This window comes from Passer domesticus, chromosome 29, assembly GCF_036417665.1.
Source record: "Passer domesticus isolate bPasDom1 chromosome 29, bPasDom1.hap1, whole genome shotgun sequence".
Taxonomy (NCBI): Eukaryota; Metazoa; Chordata; class Aves; order Passeriformes; family Passeridae; genus Passer; species Passer domesticus.
This window is the reverse complement of record NC_087502.1, coordinates 5435186-5451340: the sequence shown is the minus strand read 5'-3', so window position 1 is coordinate 5451340 and position 16155 is coordinate 5435186. Positions and strand designations below refer to the sequence as shown.

The window sequence follows — 16155 nt, the reverse complement described above, 5'->3', positions numbered from 1 at the left end:
TTTTTCCTCCATAAAAAAACACCCAAAAAATTCAAATTTTTCCACCTCAAACTCAACTTTATTGACCCAAAATCCCCCAAATTTGGGATCCCCAAAATCCTGGGAATTTTCCCCAATTTTGGGGTTCCCAAACCCCAAAAAAGGCTCCAAAATCCCCAAAATTCTCCTTTAAATTAGATTTTTTTGCCCCAAACCCTCGAGGAGCCGCCGGGCCCGGGGGGGACCCCAAAAACTGGGGAGGTTTTGGGGTGAATTGGGGCCGTTTTGGGCAAATTTGGGCCGTTTTGGGGCGATTTGGGGCTGTTTTTTGGGGTGAATTTGGGGCAGTTTTGGGGCTGTTTTTTGGGGTGAATTTGGGGAAGTTTTCGGGGCTGTTTTTTGGGGTGATTTGAGGCATTTTTTGTGTAGTTTTTGGGGTGATTTGGGCCATTTTTGAAGCAGTTTTTGGCATGATTTGAGGTGTGGTTTTCTGCAGTTTCTGGGTCGAATCGGGGCGGTTTTGGGGGTAATTTGGGCAGTTTTTGGGCCGGTTTTGGAGCAGTTTTTGGGACCGTTTTTGGGCTGTTTTGGGCAGTTTCTGGAGCAGCTTTTGGAGCCGTTTTTGGGCTGTTTTAGAGCAGTTTCTGGGACCATTTTTGGGCTGGTTTTGAGCAGTTTTTGGAGCCTTTTTTGGGCTGGTTTGGGCCGTTTCTGGAGCAGTTTTTGGGGTGTTTCCAGGGCTTTTTTTGGGTTGATTTGTAGCAGTTTTTGGGTAGATTTGGGCTGTTTTCATCCCCCTAGAAGAAGAGGCCGCGCATGCGGCGGCCGATGCCCTGGCGGTCGCAGTTTTGGAGCAGTTTTTGGAGCAGTTTTTGGGTGGAGTTTGGGCCGTTTTTGGAGCAGTTTTTGGGTGGATTTCTGCCGTTTTTGGGCCATTTTCAGCCCCTAGAAGAAGAGGCCGCGCATGCGGGGCCGATGCCCTGGAGGTCGCAGTTTTGGGCTGTTTTGGAGCCGTTTTTGGAGCCGGTTTTGGGCCATTTCTGTAGCTGTTTTTGGGCCATTTTTGGAGCAGTTTTTGGGGCAGTTTTGGGTGGATTTGGGCCATTTTTGGAGCAGTTTTTGGAGCAGTTTTTGGGGCCGTTTTGGGCTGGTTTTGGAGCAGTTTTTGGGGCAGTTTTTGGGTGGATTTGGGTCAGTTTTTATCCCCCCTTGAAGAAGAGGCCGCGCATGCGGCGGCCGATGCCCTGGAGGTCGCAGTTTTGGGCTGTTTTGGAGCCGTTTTTGGAGCAGTTTTTGGGCCATTTCTGTAGCTGTTTTTGGGCCATTTTTGGAGCAGTTTTTGGAGCAGTTTTTGGGGCCGTTTTGGGCTGGTTTTGGAGCAGTTTTTGGGGCAGTTTTGGGTGGATTTGGGGCAGTTGTTATCCCCCCTAGAAGAAGAGGCCGCGCATGCGGCGGCCGATGCCCTGGCGGTCGTAGAGCACGTTGAACTTGTTCACGAACTGGTTCATGGTGTTGCAGGTCTTGGTGATGGTGCCCAGGTACGCCATCAGCCCCACGTCGTTGCATTGCTGGGGGGAAAAACGCCGGTTTTGGGAAAATTCCCGAGTTTTGGGGGCGGTCCCCAAAAATCCCGGAGGTTTTGGGGCATCCCGGGGCGGTTTTGGGGTTTTTGTAATTCTGGGATCCCCCCAAAAATTCCTGAGGATGGAAAAGGGGAGGGGAAGGGGAATTTTGGGGTCTCAGGGGGGTTTGGGGACTCTTTACCAAAAAATTTGGGAATTTTGAAAGGGTGGATTTTCCAAAAAATCCCGGAGGTTTTGGGGCTTCCCGGGGCGGTTTTGGGGTTTTTGTAATTCTGGGATCCACCCCAAAAATTCCTGAGGATGGAAAAGGGGAAATTTTGGGGGGTCTCAGGACTCTTTCCCAAAAAAATTTGGGAATTCTGGGGAGGTCCCCAAAAATCCCAGAGGTTTTGGGGCCTTCTGGGGGTTTTTGGGACCTGAAAAATCCCAGGATCACCCAAAAATTCCTGAGGATGGAAAAGGGAATTTTGGGGGGTTTCAGGGGGTTTGGGGACTCTTTCCCAGAAAATTTGGGAATTTTGGGGGGTTTCCCAAAATATCCACAACTTTTGGGAATGTCTGGGCTATTGGGATTTGGAGGAATTTGGGGTTTTTTGGAGGAAATTTGGGATTTTGGGGAGGGATTTGGGGCAGATTTTGGGGTGGATTTGAGGTGGAATTTGGGATGGATTTGGGGTTTTTTGGGGCAGATTGTGGGGCAGATTTTGGGGCGGAATTGGGATTTTTTGGGGCAGATTGTGGGGTGGGATTTGAAGTGGATTTGTGGAGGATTTTGGGGCTGTTTTTGGGGTGATTTGGGGTGGGATTTGAAGTGGATTTTGGGGCTGCTTTGGGGGATTTTGGGATGGATTTGGGGAGGGATTCTGGGGCAGATTTTGGGGAGGGATTTGTGGGGGATTTTGGGGATTTTGGGGCCAGTTTTGGGGCTGATTTTGGGGCGGTTTTGGGGGATTTTGGGGCAGATTTTGTGGCAGATTTTGGAATGGATTTGAGGAGGGATTTGGGGCGGGTTTGGGGTTTTTTGGGTGGGATTTTGGGGCGGGTTTGGGGTGGATTTTGGGGTGGGATTTGTGGCAGATTTCGGGGCGGGTTTGGGGTTCTTTGGGTGGGATTTTGGGGTGGGTTTGGGTGGGATTTTGGGGTGGATTTTGGGGTGGGTTTGGGGGATTTTGGGGTGGATTTTGGGGTGGATTTTGAGGCGGGTTTGGGGTGGATTTTGGGGTGGGTTTGGGGGTTTTTTTGGGGTGGATTTTGGGGCAGGTTTGGGGCAGATTTTGGGTGGGATTTTGGGGCAGATTTTGGGGTGGGTTTTGGGTTTTTTGGGTGGGATTTTGGGGCGGTTTTGGAGCAGATTTTGGGGTGGATTTTTGGGCAGGTTTGGGGTTTTTTGGGGTGGATTTCGGGGCGGGTTTGGGGTGGATTTTGGGGTGGATTTTGGGGTGGATTTTGGGGCCCCTCACGTCGTAGAAGTCGGTTTTGAACTTGTCGGTGCTGAGCACGGGCAGGCAGTGGCACAGGGCGCAGGCCTCGCGCAGGATCTCGTGGTTGAAGGGAACCTCCCCTGAAAAACCCCAAATTCGGGGCCAAAACCACAAAAACCGGGGGTCAGGCACAGCTCAGAAATAATCAGGGACCCAAAAAAACCCCAAAAAATCCCCCAAAAAACCCCAAAAATCCCCCCAAAAACCCCAAATTGGGGGCCAAAACCTACAAAAACCGGGGTCAGGCACAACTCAAAAACAATCAGGGACCCTGAGAAACCCAAAAAATCCCACAAAAAAAATAAAAAAATCCCCCCAATAAACCCCAAATTCGGGGCCAAAACCACAAAATCTGGGGTCAGACACAGCTCAACACCAATCAGGGACCCCGAAAAACCCAGAAATCCCCCCCAAAAAATCCCAAATTTGGGGTCAAAACCCCAAAATCCGGGGTCAGGCACAGCTCAAAAAACAATCAGGGACCCAAAAAAACCCCAAAAATCCCCCCAAAAAACCAAAAATCCCCCGAAAAACCCAAAAAACCCCAAAACCCCCCTTCAAAAAATTCCTCAGGACTTCCAAAGATTCCCCCAAAATCTGGGGTTAAGGACCCCAAAAATGGATCAAGACCATCAGGAGATCCCAAAATTGGGATCAGGAGCCCCAAAATTGCGATAAGTACCCCTCAAGGTGACAGAAATTCACCAAAAAAATTCATCAAAAATCCTCCAAAACTGGTCAAGAATTCTTGATCTCAAAAAAAACCCCAAAAATTTGGGGTCAAAAACCTTAAAATTTGGGGTCAGAGACACCTCAAAATCAACCAGGGACCCCAAAAATCCCAAAATTTGGGGTCAGGGACCTCAAAAATCCCCCCAGGACCCCCTGAGCTTCTCCAGGTCCCTCACAGAGACTCCAAACCCCTTAAAAATCATGGAAAAACCCCAAAATTTGGGGGGAAACCCCCTGAAATTTGGAAAAAAACTTGAAATTTGGGGGGAAACCCCCAAAAATGTGTGAAAAATCCAGCAAATATTCATGGAAACTCCCAGAAATTTAAGGGGAAAAAAAAAAACAAAACCAAAAAACTCGAGAAAAACACAGAAATTTGTGAAAAAAACCCCAGAATTCAGGAAAAAATCCCCCAAAAATTTAAGAAAAAACCCACTAAAATCAGTGAAAAAAACCCAAAAATCTAAATCAAAAACCCCAAAAATCTGCTAAAAACCCCCCGAAAATTCAGGAAAAAAAATCCCAAAAATGGTGGGGGTGCCGAAGAGGCTCCGACCCCTCCCGGAGTTGGGGAAAGGCCCAAAATTGGGGTTTTTTGGACCCAAAGCTCACCGGCCTCGGCGGCGCGCGGACGTACTCGAGGATGAGGCGCACGCGGCTGTGCAGCATCTTGATGGCGCTGTGCTGGGCTATCAGGTGCTCGAGCCACTTTTGGGGAGAATTCGGGGGATTTTGGGGCTTTGCTTGGGGTTTGGGAAACGGAAAAAACCCCAAGGAAAAATCCCCAAAAAAAAATCGCTACAAAAAAAAAGCCCAAAAACTGCCCCAAAGTCATCAAAAAAACCCCCAAATCCAACCCAAAAATCCTCCCCAAAATCATAAAAAAAAAAAAAATCCCAAATCCAACCCAAAAATCCTCCCCAAAATTCCCAAAATCTTCCTTGAACAAACCCCCAAAATCCCACCTCCAAATTCCCCCCCAAAACCCCCAAAATCCACCCAAGAAAAAACCCAAAATCTTCACCAAAAAAACCCCAAAATCTTCACCAAAAACCCCAAAATCGCTCCCCAAAAAACCCACCCCAAAAAACCCCAAATCCAACCCAAGTAACCTCCCCAAAAACCCCAAAATCTGCACCAAAAAACCCCAAATCCACCCCAAAATCCCCAAAATCTGCACCAAAAAACCCCAAATCCACCCCAAAAAACCCCAAACTCCCCCAGCCCAAACCCCCCGGGCTGTGCTGGGCTCTCAGGTGCTTGGCCACTTTTGGGGAGAATTTGGGCGTTTTTGGGGCTTTTCTTGGGTTTGGGAAACGGAAAATCCCCAAGGAAAAAAATAAAAAAAAAAATCACCACAAAAAAGGCCAAAAACCCCAAAACCCCGCCCCAAAATCCTCAATAAAACCCCAAAACCAGCCCAAGAAAACCTCCCCGAAATTCTGAAAAACAATCCCAAATCCAGCCCCAAAAATCCCCAAAAAAAATCCCACCTCAAAATTCCCCCCAAAAATCCCCAAAAAATCCACCCGAAAAAAGCCCAAAAAATCTGCACCAAAAAAACCCCAAATCCAACCCAAAAATCCTCCCCAAAATCCTCCTCAAACCAACCCCAAAATCGCCCCCCCAAAATTCCCAAAAATCCACCCCAAAAACCCCCAAATCCCACCCAAAAAAAAACTCACAAAAAACCCCAAAATCCACGCAAAAACCCCAAAAAATCTTCTCCAAAAAACCCCAAATCCACCCCAAAACCCCAAACTCCCCCAGCCCAAACCCCCTGGGCTGTGCTGGGCTCTCAGGTGCTCGGTCCACTTTTGGGGAGAAATTCGGGGCTTTTTGGGGCTGCTTTTCTTGGGGTTTAGGAAACGGAAAAACCCCAAGGAAAAATCCCCAAAAAAATCACCACAAAAATCACAAAAAAGGCCAAAAAACCCCCAAAACCCGCCCCAAAAATCCTCAATAAAACCCCAAATCCAGCCCAAGAAACCTCCCCGAAATTCTGAAAAACAATCCCAAATCCAGCCCAAAAATCCCCAAAAAAATCCCACCTCAAAATTCCCCCCCAAAATCCCCAAAAATCCACCTGAAAAAAGCCCAAAAATCTGCACCAAAAAACCCCAAATCCAACCCAAACAAAATCCTCCCCAAAATCCTCCTCAAACCAACCCCAAAATCGCCCCCCAAAATTCCCAAAAATCCACCCCAAAAACCCCCAAATCCCACCCAAAATTCCCAAAAATCTGCACCAAAACCCGCAAATCCCACCCAAAAAAAACCCCCAAAATCCACCCAAAAACCCCAAAAATCCACCCCAAAAACCCCAAATCCACCCCAAAACCCCCAAACTCCCCCAGCCCAAACCCCCCTGGGCTGTGCTGGGCTCTCAGGTGCTTGGCTACTTTTGGGGAGAATTTGGGGGATTTTGGGGCTTTTCTTGGGGTTTGGGAAACGGAAAAACCCCAAGGAAAAATTCCCCAAAAAATCGCTACAAAAAAAAGGCCAAAAAAACCCCAAAATTCCACAAACAGAGCCAAATCCCACCCAAAAAAACTCCCCAAAATCCTCAATAAAATCCCAAATCGACCCCAAAAATCCTCTCCCAAAATCCTCCTCAAACCAACCCCAAAATCCCTCAGAATTGCCCCCCAAAAACCTCAAAAATCTTCATCAAAAACCCCCCAAATCCCACCCCAAAAAACCTCCCCCAAAACCCCAAACAATCCACCTCAAAAGAACCCCAAATTCACCCCCCCAAAATTCCCAAAAATCCACCCCAAAACTCCCAAAAAATCCACCCCAAAATTCCCAAAAATCCACCCCCAAAAATCCACCCCAAAACCCCGAAAAATCCCCACCTAAAAAAACCCTCAAATCCCCCCAAAAAACCCAAACTCTCCCAGCCCCAAAATCCCCCAAATCTCCCCCCAAAAACCCCGTGGGTTTTGGGGTGAAACCCAGGGGTTTTGGGGCAGGTTTTGGGGTACATTTGGGGTGGTTTTGGGACAGGTTTTGGGGGGTACATTTTGGGGTGAATCCCGGCAGTTTTGGGCTGGGTTTTGGGGCACATTTTGGGGTGAATCGCGGGGATTTTGGGGGCTGGGTTTTGGGGTGAATTCCGGGGGGTTTTGGGGGCCCATTTTGAGGTGGTTTTGGGGTACATTTGGGGCGGTTTTGGGGCAGGTTTTGGGGTACATTTGGGGTGGGTTTGGGGCAGGTTTTGGGGTGAAGCCCAGGGGCTTTTGGGGCAGGTTTTGGGGTACATTTTAGTGTGAATCCCAGGGGATTTTGGGGCAGGTTTTGGGGTGAATCCCGGGGGTTTTGGGGTACATTTGGGGCGGTTTTGGGGCCCATTTTGAGGTGGTTTTGGGGCCCATTTTGGGGTACATTTGGGGGCTGTTTTGGGGCAGGTTTTGGGGGCCCATTTTGGGGTACATTTTGGGGCTGTTTTGGGGCGGGTTTTGGGGTGGTTTTGGGGTACATTTTGGGGTACATTTGGGGCGGTTTTTGGGGCAGGTTTTTGGGGCCCATTTTGGGGTACATTTGGGGCGGTTTTGGGGCAGGTTTTGGGGCCCATTTTGAGGTGGTTTTGGGGTCCATTTTGGGGTACATTTGGGGCGGTTTTGGGGTGGGTTTTGGGGCCCATTTTGGGGTACATTTGGGGCAGGTTTTGGGGCCCATTTTGGGGTACATTTGGGGCTGTTTTGGGGCGGTTTTGGGGTCCATTTTGGGGTACATTTGGGGCGGTTTTGGGGCGGTTTTGGGGCGGTTTTGGGGTCCATTTTGGGGTACATTTGGGGCGGTTTTGGGGCGGTTTTGGGGCGGTTTTGGGGTACATTTTGGGGTACATTTGGGGCGGTTTTGGGGTGGGTTTTGGGGCAGGTTTTGGGGTGAATCCCGGGGGTTTTGAGGTACATTTGGGGCGGTTTTGGGGCGGGTTTCGGGGCTGACCTGTGCTGTTCTCGCCCCCCTCCCGTGGCCGTCATCCTGGCCACGTGGTCCACGCCGATCCTCTCGGCCTCCTCGGTGGCCAGCGTGTAGGGCAGCTCCGCAAACAGCATCGTGGCCTGCGCGCGCCCAAAGGGGCACAAAATGGCCCCAAAACTGTCCCGAATTGTCCTCAAAGGTGTCACAAAAGTGTCCCAGAATTGTCCCCAGAATTGTCCCCAAAAGAGTCACAAAAGTGTCCCCAAAATTGTCCCGAATTGTCCTCAAAGGTGTCACAAAAGTGTCCCAGAATTGTCCCCAGAATTGTCCCAAAAGTGTCACAAAAGGGCCCCTAAAGTGTCACAAAACCGCCCCAGAAGTGTCACTAAAGTGTCCCAGAATTGTCCCCAAAGGGGCACAAAATGGCCCCCAAAAACTGTCCCGAATTGTCCTCAAAGGTGTCACAAAAATGACCCCAAAACTGTCCCGAATTGTCCTCAAAGGTGTCACAAAAGGGCCCCAAAGTGTCCCAGAATTGTCCCAAGTGTCACAAAAGGGCCCCTAAAGTGTCCCCAAATGTGTCACAAAAGTGTCACAAAAGTGTCCCAGAACTGTCCCCCAGAATTGTCCCAAAAGTATCACAAAAGGGCCCCAAAGTGTCCCCAAATGTGTCACAAAAGTGTCCCAAAATTGTCCCCAGAATTGTCCCAGAAGCGTCACTAAAGTGTCCCAGAATTGTCCCCAAAAGTGTCACAAAAGGGCCCCAAAAGTGTCACAGAAGTGCCACAGAAGTGTCACAGAGGTGTCACAAAACGGCCCCAAAAATGTCGCAAAAGCGTTGTCACGAAGTGTCACAAAAGGGACACAAAAGTGTCACCAAAGTGTCCCAGAATTTCACAAAAGAAGTGTCAGAAAACGGCTCCAAAAGTGTCACAAAAGCGTCACCAAAGTGTCACAAAAGTGTCCCAGAATCATCCCCAAAAGTGTCTGAAAAGGGTCCCAAAACTGTCACAAAGGTGTCACAAAAGTGTCCCAGAATTGTCCCCAAAAGTGTCTGAAAAGGGTCCCAAAAGTATCCCAAAAGTGTCCCAGAATTGTCCTCAAAAGCATCCCAAAAGGGCCCCAAAAGTGTCCCAAAAGTGTTACAAAAGTGTCACAAAACGGCCCCAAATGTGTCACAAAAGCGTCACAAAATGGTCCCCAAAGTATCACAAAACCACCCCAAAATTGTCCCAATATTGTCCCAGAATGGCCCCAAAAGTGTCACAAAATTGTCCCAAAACAGCCCCAAAAATTGTCCCCAAATTTCCCCGAAATCCCACAAAAATCCCCCAAATTTCCCCAAAATCCCCATAAAAATCCCCCAAATTCCCCCCAAATTCCCCCAAAATGCCCCAAATCCCCCCAAAATCCCCCCAAAAATCCCCCAAATCCCCCCAGAATGACCCCAGATTTCCCTGAAATCCCCCACAAAAATCCCCCAAATTCCCCCAAAATGCCCCCAAATTTCCCCCAAATCCCCCCCAATTTTTCCCCAAAAATTTCCCCCAAATTTCCCCCAAATCCCCCCAAAATGCCCCAAAACCCCCAAATTTCCCCAAATCCCCCCAAAAGTCACCTCGCCGTTGATGATGTCGATGACGGACTCGAAGACGCTCACGGGGAGCTAGGGGGGGGGGGGGGAGGGGGTCAGACCCAATTTTGGGGCTCCCCAGAAATGCAGGAAACCCCCAAAATTGGGGATTTTCCCCAAATTTGTTGTTTTTTTCCCAAATCTGGGGGGTTTTGGCCCAAACTCACGTCGGTGTGCTTGGTCATGGGGTTGAGCTTCAGGAACAGGGGGCTCTCGATGATCTCACACACCTGGGGGGGAAAGGGGGTCAAATTTGGGGTGAGGACCCCCCAAAAAACCCCAAAATTGTCCCAAATTCACCTGGGATTGGTGAAATATTCCCTAAAATTAACAAAAACCAAAATTTCAGTGGAAATAAGGGAAAAAATGAATAAAAATGGGGAAAAAATTCACTTAAAGGGGACTGAAATAGCCCCAAATGTCCCAAAATAGCCCAAAAATGCAGCAGGGGAGGCAAAATTTTCTCAGAATTCCCCCAAAAATCCTTCAGGATCCCCAAAGATTCCCAAGAACTCCCAAAAAATCAGATCAGGAGCCCAAAATCCCCCCCCAAAAGCCCCTAAAAATCCTCCCAGAATTCCAAAATTTCCCCTCCCAGGACCCCCCCAAAATCCTCAGAAACTTCCCCAGAATTCCCAAAATTTTCTCTCAAACCTCCCCCAAATGTTACAGGACCTCCCAAAATCCCTAAAATTCCCCCAAATCCCCTCAAAATCCTTCCAAATTCCCCAAAATCCCCCAAAATCCCTCTCAGGTCTCTTTAAACCCCCCCAAATCCCCTCAAACTCCCTCAATTCCCCCCAGAATTCCCAAAAATCCCCAAAATCCAAAAAATTCTCCAAAATCTTCCCAAAATCCTTCCAAACTCACCCCACAAACTTCCCCAAAATTTCCCCCAAAATGATTCCAAAATGCCCAAACTACCCCCAAAATCCCTCCAAGACCTCCAAACTCGCCCAAAATTCCCACAAATCCCAAAAAATCCTTCCAAGCTCCCTAAAATCCCCTCAAATCCCCCCAAAATGCTCCAAAATCTCTCCCAATTCCCCAAAAATCCCCCCCAAACTCTCCCAAAATCCCCACAGACTTCCCCAAATCCTCTCAAATTCCCAAAAATTTCCCCCAAATCCTTCCAAATTACCCCCAAATTCCCCAAAATCCCCCCCAAATCCCCTCAAACTCCCCCTAAATTCCCCATAATCCCACCCAAACCCCCCCAAAATCCCCCAAATTTCCCAAAATCCCCAAATTCCCCCAAAATCCCCGAATTCCCCCCAAATCCAGACCTGTTTGTGCACGTGGATGTCGGCGGGGCTCGGGGGGCCCCCCCCCGTCGTGTACCACCCAAAAACTCCAGGTCCTTGAACACCTGCTTGACTTTTTGGGGAAAAAAATCCAAAATTGGGAACCCCCAGCACCCAGGAACCCCAAAATTCCTTAAATATCCCCAAAATACCCAAAATTCCCCCAAATCCAGCTCAAAATCTGCTCCAGGAAGACAAAAATCATCTCAAATCCTCTCTGGGAGCCCCAAAATTCTCTCAAATTCACCCCAAAATCCCCCCAAGAAGCCCAAAATTCTTTCAAGATCCCCAAATTCCCCAAGATTTTTCTCAAATCCACCCCAAAATCCACCCAGGAACATCAAAATCCCCTCAAGAAGCCCAAAATTCCTTCAGGATCCCCAAAATTCCCTCAAATCCACCTCAAAATCTGCTCCAGGAACCCCAAACCTCCCAAAATCCCCTCAAAATCCAATCAAATCTTTGCTAGGACTCCAAAAATTCCCAAAAATTCCCCCAAAATTCTCCCCAAGCCCCAAAACCTCCCCAGGACCCCCCCAAAACCTCCTCAAAATCCCCCCCCCAAAACCCCTCCAATTTTTCCTAGGACTCCCAAAATTCCTAAAATCCTTTCAAAATTCCCTCAAAATCCCCCCCAATGCCCTCAAAATCCACTCAAATCTTTCCTAAGACTCCCAAAACCCCCTCAAAACCCCCCAAAACCCCCTCAAAATCCCCCCAAAACCCCCAAAATCTGCCGAATTCTCCCCAAAATCCCCAGATTTTTTCCAAAATTCCCCAAAATCCCCCAAATTCCGCTCACCCTGCTCCTCCTTGGTGTAGTAGTGCTCCTTGTCGATGAGCAGGGCTCCCAAAATCACCTCAAAACCCCCAAAACCCCCCCCAAAATCCCCTTGAGACCCCCCCAAATCCCCCTCAAATCCACTCTGGGACTCCCAGAATTTCCCAAAATCCCCGGAATTTCCCCCCAAATTCCCTCACACTGCTCCTCCTTGGTGTAGTAGTACTCCTTGTCGATGAATATGAACCCTAAAACCCCCACCAAACCCCCTCAAATCCCCCCAAAACCCCTAAAATCCACTCTGGGACTCCCAAAACTCTCCCCAGAATTTCCCAAAATCCCCGGAATTTCCCCCAAATTCTCTCACCCTGCTCCCTCCTTGGTGTAGTAGTACTCCTTGTTGATGAGCAGGGCTCCCAAAATCACCTCAAAACCCCCAAAAACCCCCTCAAAATCCCCTCGAGACCCCCCCAAAACCCCTCAAATCCACTCTGGGGACTCCCAGAATTTCCCAAAATCCCCGGAATTCCCCCCAAATTCCCTCACACTGCTCCTCCTTGGTGTAGTAGTACTCCTTGTCGATGAGCAGGGCTCCCCCCCGAGCCGTGGGCCAGCAGCTCGAAGGAGTTCATCACCTCGATGTTGCGGCCCTCCTGCCGCCTCCCGATCAGCGCCCCGATCACTGCCAGGGGGATTTGGGGGCATTTGAGGGGTCCCTGAAGGGGTCTGGGGGGGATTTGGGGGGTCCTGGGGGGGGTTTTGGGGGTCCTGGGTGGGTTTTGGGGGGTCCCAGCAGCTCGAAGGAGTTCATCACCTCAATGTTCCGCCCCCTCCTGCCGCCCCGATCAGCGCACCCCGATCACTGCCAGGGGGAATTTGGGGGGATTTGAGGGGGGTCTGGGGGGTCCCTGGGTGGGATTGAGGGGATTTTGGGGGGTCCAGGGTGGGTTTTTGGGGATTTTGGGATTCCTGAGGGGATTTTGGGGGTCCCAGCAGCTCGAAGGAGTTCATCACCTCGATGCTCTGGCCCTCCTGCCGCCCGATCAGCGCCCACGATCACTGCCAGGGGGATTTGGGGAGATTCGGGGGGGTCCTGAAGGGGTCTGGGGGGGATTTGGGGGGTCCTGGGTGGGTTTTTGGGGTTCCTGAGGGGGTTTTTGGGGGTCCCAGCAGCTCGAAGGAGTTCATCACCTCGATGTTGCGCCCCTCCTGCCGCCACCACAGATCAGCGCCCCGATCACTGCCAGGGGGATTTGGGGGGGTCCTGAGGGGGTCTGGGGGGTCCTGGGTGGGATTTGAGGGGATTTTGGGGGGTCCAGGGTGGGTTTTTGGGGATTTTGGGATTCCTGAGGGGATTTTGGGGGTCCCAGCAGCTCGAAGGAGTTCATCACCTCGATGCTCTGGCCCCTCCTGCCGCACCGATCAGCGCCCCCGATCACTGCCAGGGGGATTTCGGGGGGATTTGGGGAGTCCTGAAGGGGTCTGGGGGGATTTGGGGAGTCCTGAAGGGGTCTGGGGGGGGATTTGGGGGGTCCTGAGGGGGGTTTTGGGGGGGTCCTGGGAGGGATCTGAGGGGGGCTTTTGGAGGGGGATTTGGGGTGGGATTTTGGGTGAATTTGGGATGGGATTTGAAGTGGTTTTGGGGTGGATTTGGGAGGAATTTGGGACAGATTTAAGGTGGAATTTGTGATGGTTTTGGGGCAGAATTTGGGATGGTTTTGGGTTGTTTTTGGGGGCAGAATTTGGGATGTTTTGGGGGCGGAATTTGGGATGGCTTTGGAGCAGAATTTGGGTTGTTTTTGGGGCAGAATTTGGACTAGTTTGGGGGCAGAATTTGGGATGTTTTTGGGTTGCTTTTGGGGCAAAATTTGGGTTGGTTTTGGGTTGTTTTTGGGGCAGAATTGGGATGGCTTTGGATCAGTTTGGGGGCAGAATTTGGGATGTTTTTGGGCCAGAATTTGTGATGTTTTTGGGCCGGTTTTTGTGTTGTTTTTGGGGCAGAACCTGTGCTTTTTGGGACCATCCCCCCCACCTTGCCCGTTGCGTCCCTCCTGGGAGCGCAGGCGGATCCAGTGGTCCGAGATGTTGAGGATGACCAGGGGGTGCAGGGCCACGGACACGCTGCCGGTCACTCCTCCGGCCATCACCTGCGGCACCCCTGCAAGGGAAAAGTCCGAGATTTTGGGGAATTCCGGGGAATTCTGGGAATTCTGAGGGGTTTGGGGGAAATTCTGAGGGGTCTGGGGGGAATTCTGAGGAGTTTGGGGGGAATTCCCAGGGGTTTTTGGGCAATTCCCAGGGGTTTGGGGCCATTCCCGGTAATTTTAGGACTGTTTCCGGTGTCATTCCAAGTTTTTGGGGCTATTTCCTGGGGTTTTGGGGCAGTTCCTTGGGATTTTGGGGCCATTCCTGGGGGTTTGAGGTCATTTCCAGTAATTCTGGGGCAATTCCCAGTAATTTTGGGACCATTCCTGGTGCCATTCCTGGGGTTTGGGGCCATTCCTGAGGGTTTTGGGACTGTTCCCAGTGCCACTCCCAGGTTTTGGGGCCATTCTGGGAGATTTTGGGGCAATTCCTTGGGATTTTGGGGTCATTCCTGATAATTTGGGCCAATTCCCGCTAATTCTGGGGCCATTCCCGGCGTCATTCCCAGGCTGTTGGGGGCTGTTCTCGGGATCTGGGGGCAATTTTTCATCCTCCTAGGGTAACTCCTGGTAATTCTGGGGCCATTCCTGATAATTTCGAGGCTTCCCCTGAATTTTTTCCCCTCACGATTTGCCCCATCCCGGTGCCATTCCCAGTGCCGTTCCTGTTATTCCTGGGGCCATTCCCGCTATTCCATCGCCATTCCCGGTATTTCCCCCATTATTCCCAGTGACTTTGAGGCCATTCCCGGTAATTCTGGGGCCATTCCCGGTAATTTCGGGGCTCCCCCTGACATTTTTCCCCTCACGATTGGCCCCATCCCGGTGCCGTTCCCGTTATTCCCGGTGCCGTTGCCAGTGCCGTTCCCGATGCCCCCTCCCGTTCCCCTGCCCCCATCCACCTCCATGCCCCCGTTATTCCCGATAATTTTGAGGCCATTCCCGGTTATTTCGGGGCTTCCCCCTGACATTTTTCCCCTCACGATTTGCACCATCCCGGTGCCGCTCCCGTTATTCCCGGTGCCGTCCCCGATGACCCCCCTCCCGTTCCCCTGCCCCATCCACCTCCATGCCGCCGTTATTCCCGGTAATTCTGGGGCCATTCCCGGGAATTTCGAGGCTCCCCCTGACATTTTTCCCCTCATGACATGATTTTGCCCCATCCCGGTGTCATTCCCGTGCCGCTCCCGGTGTTCTCGCTGTTCCCTGCTCCTTCCACCCCCATGCCGCCGTTATTCCCGGTAATTCTGGGGCCATTCCCGGGAATTTCGAGGCTCCCCCTGACATTTTTCCCCTCACGATTTGCCCCATCCCGGTGCCATTCCCGTTAATCCCCGGGTGCCGCTCCCACGGTCACCTGCCCCATCCACCTCCATGCCCCCGTTATTCCCGATAATTTTGAAGCCATTCCCGATAATTTTGAAGCCATTCCCGGTAATTTTGGGGGCCATTCCCGGTGATTTCGGGGCTCCCCCCTGACATTTTTCCCCTCACGATTTGCCCCATCCCGGTGCCATTCCCGTTATCCCCGGGTGCCGCTCCCGCTGCTCCTCCCGTTTCCTGTCCTATCCCCCGTTAATCCCGAGGCCATTCCCGGTAATTTTTATGCTCTCCCTGAGATTTTTCCCCGTCACGATTTGCCGGTGCCGCTCCCGTTATTCCCGGTACCATTGCTGGTGAACCCTCGGCGCTCCCGGTGCCTTCCTCCCGTTCCCTGCCCCTCCCTTCCACCTCCATGCCCCCGTTATTGCCGGTAATTTTGAGGCCATTCCCAGTAATTTTGAGGCTTCCTCTGAGATTTTTCCCCTCACGATTTGCCGGTGCCGCTCCCGTTATCCCCGGTACCGTTCCCGGTGAACCCCCGGCGCTCCCGGTGCCATCCCCCGTTCCCTGCCCCATCCACCTCCATGCCCCCGTTATTCCCGATAATTTTGACGGACCATTCCCGCTAATTTCGAGGCTCCCCCTGACATTTTTCCCCCTCACGATTTGCCCCATCCCGGTGCCATTCCCGTTATTCCCGGTGCCGTTCCCGATGTCCCCTCCCGTTCCCTGCCCCATCCACCTCCATGCCCCCCGTCGTTCCCGACAATTCTGAGGCCACTCACGGTAATTTCGAGGCTTCCCCTGACATTTTTCCCCTCACGATTTGCCCCATCCCGGTGCCATTCCCGTTATCCCCGGTGCCGCTCCCGGTGCTCTCCCCGTTACCTGCCCCATCCACCTCCATGCCGCCGTTGTTCCCGGCGCTGCCGGTGCCGTTCCCGGCGCTCCCGGGGCCCCCCCCCGCTCCCCGCTCCTCCCCCGCAGGAGCCGCCGCCTCCCGGCGCCGCCGCCGCCATCTTGGGGCCCTCACGGCGCGTGCGTGAGGTGCCAGGGGGCGGGGGCTTGGCGACAACTCATTATGATTGGGCAACGCTTTAGTAGGGCGGGACTCTCCAGAGGCGGGGCTTTGCGGCAATATTGTGATTGGGCGATGCTCCAAAGGGCGGAGCTTAAAAAGGGCGGGATGTAAGAGCAGAGCCTTCATTGGTCAATTCTTGAAAGGTGGGGCTTTGAGAGGCGGGGCTTCGGAAGCGCGCATGCGCGTT

The 16155-nt window shown here is 51.6% G+C and overlaps 1 protein-coding gene across 1 annotated transcript; it reads right to left on the bottom strand.

The window, feature by feature from the left end:
• Positions 1 to 36: 36 nt before the first annotated feature.
• On the bottom strand, positions 37 to 15924 carry COPS6 (COP9 signalosome subunit 6). Its single transcript, XM_064400677.1, is given in 13 exon segments — positions 37 to 1547; positions 3023 to 3123; positions 4388 to 4403; positions 4406 to 4483; positions 7723 to 7842; positions 9321 to 9368; positions 9503 to 9565; positions 10622 to 10683; positions 10686 to 10712; positions 11621 to 11668; positions 12013 to 12102; positions 13453 to 13578; positions 15776 to 15924. Coding segments are annotated over 13 exon segments (939 nt in total). The 5' UTR covers positions 15795 to 15924; the 3' UTR covers positions 37 to 1406.
• Positions 15925 to 16155: the final 231 nt, after the last annotated feature.